The following is an 11,017-nucleotide window of genomic DNA, read 5'->3' as shown; positions in this document are numbered from 1 at the left end:
ATCATCTATTTGAGAGCAGTGCTCGAGTGCATGCGCACGAATAAGCTGTATGTTAATGTATCTTCAGCGCTGAAGAAATCTCCTTTTCTAGGGTGCTTTATTGGGAAGCGTGGCCTTCGAGCGGGTCCCGTTAAAATCAACGCCTTTGTGGAGCGGCCGGTCTCAAAGAACCATAAGGACTTGCGCAAGTGGCTTGGCTTCGCCAACTACTTGCATAAGTAAAGCGCGAATTATGCGGAAATGGCACGGCCATTGTCAAACTTTCTCATGAAGGATACGGGATGGCGTTGGGTCGCCGAGCATCGGTAAGCCTTTGACAGGGTCAACGACAGCCTCCTTCATGCACCAATACTGGCGTTGCCAGATCCCGATCGTCCTTAATGTGTCGTTTGTGACGCATCGAACTTTGCCATCGGCTGTGCACTGCTGCAAGCAGACGCCAAGGGGCGAGATCTGGTGATTGCGTTCAAAATTCGTCAGCATAAAATTTGCGAAGAAGAACTACCCAGACCACAATAAGGAATTACTTGAGATGAAGTATGCACTTATCAAGTTCAGGGTGCACGTGCTCGGCTCCAAGCCGTTTGTGATCTACACAAATTATGCGTCATTTCTCATTGCGACTCAGTCATCTCACATCTCGTAGAGGATGCCAGGTGGCTCTCCTTCGCAGAATATTTTTTCGAGATTAAGTAAAGCCAGAAAAGCAGAATGCTTTGGCTGATGCGTTGTCTCGCAGACCGGATTACGTGCTTGCTCATGTCACGACAGTGACGTCGCCAGTGACGGATTTGATCCGCGCCACATACGCGAGTGATGGTATGTGTGTAGCGCTGCTACGAACTCTTGGGAGGTTTCGGTGAGCGATATATATTGTTGGTCCATATTTATAAGAGGGTAATTACTCAAGTGTTCACAGAGACAATGTACATCCAAAGTCAAACGCCGACGCATGCGTCAGCGTCTGTCTATACTTAGTAGCAAAATCTGCGATCCGCCTCATTGGAAGTACACATCATGCGCAGGGTGCGATAAGAGCCGCGAAAAAAGAAGCAACACCCAATGTCGGAGACGGGCTACGCACACGAATTAGCTGTGGATTAATGCGTCGATTGAATGCATTATACATGCATACACATGCAGTGTCTGTGGTAAGTTACGATTGCGCCACATCGGATCGCCTCGGTTTAAAGCGAAAAAGAAGTTTGATGCACGTTGAGTATCCCAAAGCGAATGCAACCACACTCAGAATTTAATGTGAGGTATCAAGAGCCGTACCACAATCCCGCTCATACGAGTCAGACGGACATAAAGAGTTCTGTCGCAGACGAATCAATGCCTGTGTCTGAGCTACACTCTGCTCCAAGGCATCGACGCGGTACTTTACATATAGGGGTACTTCAAGCTAGACAATGAGACGCCGAAGGTCCAAGAGCAAAATCAAAATCTAGTAGCCTAGGATGCACCCCAAAACTTCCGGAGAGGGAGTTAACGTTCTGACTCACATGCGAGAGGGTTGATATCGTTCGGTAGTGCACAGTAAGCGAGAGTTTGCGTGGAGTAGTTAGTGAGACGGGCTGATATCAGGGCTTTATGGAACATACTAATTAGAAGGGATGCCTCAGTAGAAAAGATCGTGTCCTGAATAGGAAAGATTGCCCTGACGCCGTGGGCGCTTACGATCTTGCGCACCTTTGGCCTCTATATCCCTTGAAGAAGAGGCACGTTCTCCCATCAAAACGCATTCACCATTAGAGGGTGACAGCTGACCTTGCGAGATTTATATTTTGGTTGATAGCTGGTAACGTCTGTCTAATGGTGATTAATAGACGTTTAAGCAGCAGTAACTCGAGGTGATGGGCTGTCACCTCGATGTCCGCGTCGTGTTATGAGTTTTTCAAAGTCACGGATGAGACGACGTTATATCGGACTTCTGCTTCCCTGAACTATAAAGCCTTACGACGGTTGAGACTGTAAATTTTCAAAAGGCCCATACGGAAAGATGTGTCGGAGCCCTGCGAGCCACTTAGACATTTTAAACGGTAATGACGGCGTTATGATTTTTGCAAAAGTCGGTGTCAATCTTGCGCTTGTAGTATGGGCAAGAGGGGCTCCTTGAACCAAGTTCAGGTTGGTGACGAGGAAGATATCTTCGCATGTTTCACGGTAGGGAGCCAAAACAATTTTCGCCAATGGAAAATGATGCGAAGTCTGGAACCAGGGATAAGTTCAGAAGACTACAAATGTTGCCCCTCCATACCCTCCCTCACTTAAATATGAACATCAGAAACTCAACTGATTTTTTTTGCTAAGCCATCGCAAAAAGGCCTGAAAGTACCTGTACCTTCGCTTACCCTAGAATGCGCGGACTATTGCATAACAAAGCAATGACCCCCCCATTACACGTATACCTTGGCCACAATTGTAGTAAAGTCAATACGGTAAACTTGTACGAAATTCATATTGCACTTTCGTGTAATCGTGACATATCGTAAGTGTTGAAATATCGGTTTTATGAAGATAGTGAATCTCCGAAAAGGAGGAAGATATTGTACACGTGTTGTTTTAGCCGCACGCATAAAAATTTGTTAGATCCATCGACATAGTAAAGCGTATCTGTATAGTATTAGTCTAAGTAGCGTCAATACTAGATACATGTGACACGCGAGCCTCGTACGAGGCGTCAATTAAATGTGAATTGTGAGTGTTTACAATTTTGATGGGGGAGAGTGTACGGGGTTACACGTACCCTGGTTTGAAGGGGTGGGTCACACAAGATGGTGAGACCATACACTGGTGTGGATTACATAAGACGGTGTAATCACACAATGGTGTGGCCGCACCTAAAAGAAGTCAGTACGTGGCTAGACTGCCAGTAGTTATGCATTTGAATTAGGTTTTACTATTTAATTGAAAAAACCTAAGGAGTTAGCTTTGCCACAAATAGAACCAAGAAATGCACTTTACATTTTGAGCGGAAGAGTTAATTCGACTTGGGCAAAGGTTGTGGTTATTTTTGGAGTAAGCGGATTACGATCCGCTACACTTGTACTGGTTCTAAGTATAGAGCGAAGGTCACCGACCTTACCTTAGCTTCCTCTAAGTGAAAGAGAGCTACGGCAGCCGCGCTGCAAAATGAGGCTTTAATCCAAGAAGTTGGTAATTTGTTGTCCAACTACAATATTTCTTTAGGATGGTATATCATTTTTTGTGTAAATACATTTTAAAGATGAGGAGGGTACGAGGTTACTGCAAGTGCTTCAAAAATAGCAGGTTTCAACTCGGCATTTTGATTGCAATGGGATTGACCTGTAACTTGCACTGAGGAAGCTTTGACTCATAGAGACCGCGTTAGCGAACGCAAGAGGTGGAGTTTATCAGCTTCAGCCAGAGACGAATTAAGAGTATCAACCCTAACTTAAGCTCAATTATTCCAAGAGTACATAAGTTTAGGATTAGTTAGACTGATATATTTTGCATTCTCATTGAGAAACTTACATTATTTTTTAAGTCCTCATGTGTATCCGTCATCATCACCATATGTGTACTCATCTTTCTTCCGGCATGCTTTATTTGCACCAGTCTTCATCATCAGGTCACGGAAAATGATGATAGGTCAAGGTACTTTTTGTAGTACTCGGAGTCTACGTTTTTGCAAAGATCGCTACGAAAGACTGTGCCAACCAGCTTGTAATGGATACTTAGTAATATCACGTAATACTCGTAATGTTCGTATTGTTGTGTGCTTCACCGTTTTTCTGTCCGTTTGACCATGTAAGCGAACAAGCGGCATAGGTGCATAGGACAGTAGGTGAAAGTTGAGCTGGAAAGGCTCCTTTAGTAAGCTAGCAATGGACCTACTAGCTCGCAGTAAATTGAATACGAATTTGGATAAACCTAATTTCTTCGGTTGAAGCGACCATCATTCTTTGCGCAATTTGCGCTGCACTTTTCAAATCACCAGCAAGCGAGTAAGCACACGATAAAAAAAATGATCACTTCTCGCATAGTGCTTGATGAAGAAGCTGTTAAGCTACCCCGCTATGCAGTACCGCCCCCTCACGCAGCTATGGCATTCGCCTCAGGAAGTACATCTCGTCCTAGTAGTACATTATCGAGTCGTGGGGGGTCATGTGGCTCCACGTTGACAAAGTCTGAGGCAAGATCGTCGTTTCTCATCGCGGCAGTGGCCGAAAATCGCGCACGTGAAATAGGTTGCTCACTAGTTTTGTTGTGTTGAGAAGACTTGCACAATTGATCAAGCATCTCGTTTTTGCCCAGGAATCTGTGCGATCGATCTGGTGTCCCCTTATGAGCTCCTCTTGTGGACGGTTATTGACTCGCATTCTTACGTAAACGCACTGTCACTTCTTAAAGCCTATCAGGTCGGAAAATTATTGAAGTTTGCGTCAATGGATCAATAAATGAATAAATGGTTGCGCTTTCAGCCAGTTGAAATTCTCGTGACCGAAACCTCAAAGGCTAAAAAAGTCAACGAGGAAATTTGTAAAAACTTTGCTGGATCGAGTTGTCGAGTCGTCCCGCTTGCACGAAAGTATTTTGAGTGAGTTTGTGAAGCCTGTTAGTGCAAGAATATTTGTAACTCCCTGTGAGTAATAGTCAGACAAAAGGAGCAGAAGATATTAAACGAGTGATGGCAAACAGTGTCGATATAAATATCGGAAGGGTACGTTCTTACCGCAAAAAAAGGGCGTTAAGTCACCAGAGTGCTCACGTCGAACATTGATATTAGAACTACGTTGCTATGGCATCCGTAGCATGTGTCATGAAGTACATCGAGTATATTCAAGGGGTATACATTGCCGAAAAGAGCATGAAGGTCTGAATTTGTCGGAGGCCTCAGAGATGAAATTGAGCAAATTCCTTCCTCTTGTAGATTGTTATTAGCCCATCGATATGCAAGCTGCTTATGGACCAGGCGACAATTTCATCACTCGAATTAGTCCAAGGTGCACAAGGGAGAAAGGATAATCAGGTAGCTTTCAAGTGAACTCTGGTCGTTTGCCGTTTTCTGATAAATATCATATACCTTTTCTCAGTCTCTTTGCAAAATGCTAAATAACACTCAGACCTCGGCTGGGAATCGGCTGTTAAGATCTACGGTGATATATGGATGTACTGATGCTAAAAGTTACCATATCTGATTCAAAAATTTCTGCCTCTTAGATACTGCAACCGACATGCCACCTGAAAACTATGTAATTTTCTGCACAAACTGTGCATGATGGGATCGCTAAACATAAGCGTTATATTTTTACCCTAGTCATGCGCGGCATGAAGTCGTTGGGGTCTTCCTCGATAACCCTGCTTGGTATTTCGATGTTATGGAGGAGCTACGTGAATTTGTTGATTTGGATCGATTGCTGGTGGGACAATTCGCATGTCTACTTTGCATATGAATGGATAATCCTGACCGCTTTTGTATTCAAAAGAGTCAACTTGTTTTTGTTCCGAAAGCTATCACGCCACGTGCTTCACGAATCGCCATTGGCAGTGTAATTGCGCTGAAACATATGTTAGACTGTCTGCCGAAAATGGTTTCGTGCTTGGAAGCAGCCTCAGTGAAGTTAGATCAACCGTGTACATTGCTCGACTCGATAATTGTGATGTACGCGTATCTCGTGGCACAATGTTGACGTAAAGATCGATTGACGCGGTATTTTGCCAAGTTTGCGCGACGAGCAATTCACAGGCATCAAAGCAGACATTGAGCGCGTTGTAAACGACAGGTAACGTTACAACATGCTCGTCATGAATAAGACTCTGTCATCTTTGACCTCTTTTTTAGAGTCAAGGTTTGTCGTTCTGCTGCACAAAAGCGTATCCAAGAATGTTTTGCCGTCAGAGCGGGTGTTGATGGCATGCTTGACGTCGCTCGTCGAACTTATCTTGACACAATCGAGAAAATTCACGAAGTTGTACACACTTACAAGGAAAATATTGGCTTCCCTATTCGGCTTAATTATACGTAGGCTATTGCAATTGGCATAAAATTTAGTCACTTATCAAACAAAATTTTTCCGATAGGGCAAGACGAGGATATCATTTGGCCGTCCCCGTTAATATCAAGGAGTTACCTTCGAGCTTCATCGAGAGGGTAACAAATCGAAATGGTAACTACAAATGCTTTACAGGAAATTGGAACCTCGTGTCTGACATAGTGCGATGCTTCTTACAGTGATCTGTTGCTCTACCAAAGTATTAGTTTCGCTTAATGTGAGGCTTACGGAAGCCGTAACCGCGGTCTACAAGTTGTCAAATGATGTAATTCAACAGCTCCTTGACAAAATCCGCCCTCGAGCCTCGGCTATGCACGCTATGGTTGAAAGTATTGCATTGCTTGATATGCTTCTCAGGTAAAGCTTAAGTGTTCATCGGTATTAAAAAAATGAGGGCGAGCAATACGTGCAGCTTTGTAAATGTTGTAGCTCTCTCGCCTCCAGATCGGCCATGTAAATCAACATTGTAAGATTAAGTATATGTTGTGACTAAAACTACGGCGACGCCCTTGTACATTCAGATACGAGGCCAACAGTTACCGAGCACGGGAATTTTATCATCAAGAAAGGACGACATCCGCTCGTTGAGTGCGTCCTAAAAGATCGGCGATATATCCCAAGCGACACTGTACGATATTTAGAACCTCGTGGTGCCATGTATAAGTGAATGCTGACTGGTTTCAAACAAGTTCTTTGATCCATCTAGTACATTCCATCGTAAGGCGCATTGAAGAATTCATGTGTAGGTGTGGGTTTAATTTTCGTTGTAAAGTCGTCACTGGCCCAAATTGTGCAGGCAAGTCGACGTATTTGCGGGCTACAGCACTTATTACAATCATGGCTCAAATGGGGTGTTACGTTCCTGCTTCTGACGCCGCTATCCCGATTCGAGATCGAATTTGTACCAGATTTGGGACGTCGGATGATATGGAAGAGAATGCAAGTTCTTTTGCCGTTGAGATGACTGAGACAGCGTTCATCCTGGAAACATGCACATCGAGATCCTTAGTATTAATCGATGAATTAGGTCGAGGCACAGCCAACGACGAGGGGGCCGCGATTGCATGGAGCATTGGTGAGGAGTTAATACAAAGAGGAGCATTCACGTGCTTTGCAACCCATTATCATCAACTTAATTACCTCTCTCAGCTCTATCCTCGCTGCCGATGCTACCACATGGGAGCAGGAATCACTACCGTGCGTGAGCAGTGCTGCTGAAATGGATGGGCATCGCTATACTAATGCTTGCTTCATTGCCAGAATTCTTTTCACTTTCGTTACGTTCTAAAGGATGGCCCTTTTCCATCCACCGACATGTATGGAATCAAGACAGCTGCGCTTAGTGGGCTGCCAACAGGATTGATTCGTGAAGCAGAGGAAATATACCAAACGGTGCAACTTAACCGCGAAACTCATGAGAACTCGATGCATGAAGTCTCAACGATCAATTGTGTCGAGAAGATCAACAGGAATTTGCTGCATCATTTATATGTGCTTCGTTGTGCAGATCTAAACTTTGAAGGTATGTCGACGAGAAATGCCTACGTTGTTTGAGTTTAATTAGGCTTTGTTTCTAGATCTTCGCCGCCAACTTCACCATCTTCAAACTCGATTTTTAGCCCCGACAGCAAAATTGCAATAAATGTTGCATCTTAATTCGATCACCTTACAACCTCTGCGCATGTCAATGTAACAATATAGTCATGTGTCGTCCTCAGCAATCGTTTGGTGAAACGTATTAAAACGTGAAGTTAAGACAGGGCACCCGATAGAAATCGTTTAAGGTGTCATTGCCACATCAATATACAATGCAGAATCTGTCTGATCATAAATATGCATAACTCCCGCCACGTAGTGGCTTCTTGTCACGGTGTAGCCACAACATTGTGATTACACCGACTTGTGAAATTTACACGTTTGTACGGTCACACCATCTTGTGTGACCCATTCTTTCATACAAGGCTACGTGTAACCCCGTTACACTCTCCCCCATAAAAATTGTGAATACCCACAATTCACATTTAACTGTCGCCTCATATGAGGCCCGCGTGTCTGAGACACCGTTTCGTCCCTAGGACCATCTCTTCACATTCTCCGCTCAATGAGCCCTGTCTATGGCACGAAAATTGTAACGGGGTTACACGTCCCCTGGTAACAGGGGGGGCCACACGCACAAGAAAGTGGATGTGCGCGTAGAACGCCATCTTCGATATGAGTTTGACAAACTCAAGGCGCAACGCCGACTTCCTGCGTATTGTCATCCTACAACACATGGAATCATCCATTACGCTCCCGCGAGCTCTATAGCTTCTCACACTGGTGAGTCTACGACCACAGCAGCTTAGGGCCATAGCTTGAGCTCCACTTATGGCCCTTTCGCTTCCCGGGCTACCACCGAGAAGCGTGGGGCATCATGATCCTTCTGATCATAAGCGCTGACGACGTCTGGGTAGTCTTGCCGAAGTGGCACCTCAAACTCCCACGAGTTCTTGGAGGTTGGCTATACCCGCCACCTCACAAGAAATTGGGTTTGATGCCGTCGACGAGGTCGACCTACAAAGCGTTCCACGTGGTAGTGGAAGCCATCATTCGATCGAGAAGAGTCGGCGGTAGGCGATGACGACTTGGTCGATCGCCGTCAGGTAACTCGCGATGCTCTTCGAGCCCTGGCGAAAAAAGTTCGACGTTATTGGCACTCCGCCGAGCATCGTGTCGAGGTCGCATATCGCTGAGCGGAAGACCTCGACAGGATGGAGCACTTTGTGCACCGACTGCCTCTCGTTGAGATTTATCGCACTCTGTCGGAGCGGCTCCTAGCTGTCGAGCAGACGAATACGTCACTTCGTGCTCGAAACAAGTTGCTGGTTTAGCTTCTGGGTGGCTGGGTGCATTTGGGCGCCGCCCCGGCGCCAACGCTTCCGCGTTTACTGTGCCGGATCCTGGTACGGCTGTAGCAAACCCACACCCACATAAAACACCGGAAGGGTGTGCATCCTTCTCGGAAGTTTAGCGTATACGTAAGGCCTTGCTTGGTCGCGTACTTAAAAGTTCCCATAAACTGTGGACGGAGCTTTGTCTCAAAGACAGCAGAAACTGCATAGGTAGGAAGGTTTTTAGCATGTGACAAAACCAGGTCTTCGACCTCGAAGTTCTAAACATTCCCTCTACCACGTCCTTTTTCATATTCGTTCTGCATGTCTTGACTTTCAGCCAGGGCATCGCGAACGTGTTGGAAGACACTCCGTCTGGCAGACAGGAAGTCATTGACTTCTTTGCGGACAGTGCAGGGGCTGACATCAGCTAGCCATTCGGCTAATCATCTCCCACCAAGCCCTGGTTCACGGGATGGCGGTGTCAGCGGGACGCGAGGATCAACAAGCCGGTGGACGCATGCACTGCATTGCTTAAAGCGAACTCTACAAGTGGCAGCATTGCGCTCCAGCGCATCGGCATCTCAGCGCAGAAGCTGCGAAAAACGTCTTCAACGACGCGATTCAAGCGCTCAGTTTGACCATCGGTCTGCGGATGGTCCGCTTTTGACATAGTCAACTTGGTGTCCAGCAACCTGAAAAGTGTCGACGAAAACCCCAGTGAAGCGTCGAATCCAGTCATAAAAAATTCACTCCGGGAGTTCATGCTGTCAAAAGACACGATCGAAAAACAGCGTCGCTTTACCCAAACTGTCGATGGTGCCCGGCACTGCCGCAAGATGAGCCATCTTGCCCAAACGGTCCACAAAGACCATCACACCCGTGTTGTCTGCCGAATCTTTTGGCAGGGTAATACTAAGTTCAAACTCATGGACTGCTAACACCCGAGGGTACCGATAAACTGGCCAGGGGCGCTGCCGCATCTGGAGAGGGCTTCACCCTTTTACATGTCTCACACATGCGCACGTATGTGCTTGTCCATTTGTACAGCTTAGGCCACCAGTAGTGGCGACGCCTCGAGCTGTGCGTCTTTTGGCGACCAAGATGACCGCAGTCGTGGTCTTACAGAAGATACGGATTTTAGTGCCTCATCTTGAGGAACAACGATTTGTGGCGTATCCGTCGAAAAGGTGCTATATAACAACAAACCGTTATTCAACAAATATCGGCGTAACCGTGCGCGCATACGTGCTGACAATTTCTTGTCCAAATTTCCAGACTCCTTGCTCCCGAGCGCCCTTAGCAGCGCTACATATATACCAGCACCAGCGTATGCGGCGCGGACCAAATCCGTCAATGACGCCTTCACCGTCGTGACATGAGCAAACTTATAATCCGACTCCCACTTGAACATCGTGCCATGTAATGACGCATGACCTGTGTAGATCACAAATAGTTTTGAGCCGAGCCGGGGCACTCTGAACTTGACGAGTACATACTTCATCGCAAGTAATATCTTGTCAAGATTTGGGTAATTTTCTCCGCAGGCGAGATTCGAGCGCGATCATTCAATCTCGCCCATCGGCGTCTGCTTGCAGCAGACGCCGATGGGTGCACAGCCGATGGCAAAGTCCGAAGCATCACAGACGACACTCACAAAACGATCAGGGTCAGGCAACGCCAGAAATTTTGCGTGAAGGAGGCTGCCTTTGACTCTGTCAAAAGCCTCCCAATGCTCGGTGTCCCAATACCATTCCGTATTCTTCTTAAGGAGATTCGACAATGGTCGTGCCATTTTCGCATAATTTGCGCTATAATTATGCAAGTAGTTGGCGAGGCCAAGCCACTTGCGCAAGTCCTTTTTGGTACTTTGGGACCGGCCAATTCACTATGGCGCTGACCTTAGCGGGACCCGCTCGAAGGCCACGCTTCCCAAGAAAGCACTTTGGAAAGGGGATTTCTTCAGCGCCGAAGATGCAATTATTTGCATTAGCATACAGCTTATTCGTGCGCATGCACCCGAGCACCGCTATCAAATGGACGATGCGGTTTTCTATATCTGTCCTCCCGCGCCCCGCACCACTGTGGAAGAATATTTCTTCGAAGTGTGTCTATGCATACGCCCGA

General features: G+C 46.3%; 1 protein-coding gene across 1 annotated transcript; it reads left to right on the top strand.

Moving 5' to 3' along the window:
- Positions 1–3,991: 3,991 nt before the first annotated feature.
- Positions 3,992–7,662, top strand: PHALS_02888 (dna mismatch repair protein; the record flags this gene model as incomplete). The annotated part of the gene is made up of 20 exons (XM_024717350.1): positions 3,992–4,214; positions 4,282–4,385; positions 4,449–4,564; positions 4,621–4,687; positions 4,754–4,840; positions 4,898–4,996; positions 5,061–5,123; positions 5,188–5,219; positions 5,285–5,387; positions 5,454–5,629; positions 5,691–5,750; positions 5,810–5,989; positions 6,049–6,134; positions 6,200–6,377; positions 6,433–6,473; positions 6,542–6,648; positions 6,710–6,737; positions 6,793–7,217; positions 7,281–7,542; positions 7,598–7,662. The coding sequence occupies 20 exons, from the start codon at positions 3,992–3,994 to the stop codon at positions 7,660–7,662; spliced, it is 2,502 nt and encodes an 833-aa protein (XP_024582857.1).
- Between the last annotated feature and the right edge of the window lie 3,355 nt (positions 7,663–11,017).

Source organism: Plasmopara halstedii (assembly GCF_900000015.1).
Source record: "Plasmopara halstedii genome assembly, contig: Scaffold_2061, whole genome shotgun sequence".
NCBI lineage: Eukaryota > Oomycota > Peronosporomycetes > Peronosporales > Peronosporaceae > Plasmopara > Plasmopara halstedii.
The sequence above is the reverse complement of the archived record's forward strand: the minus strand, read 5'-3'. Positions and strand labels throughout refer to the sequence as shown.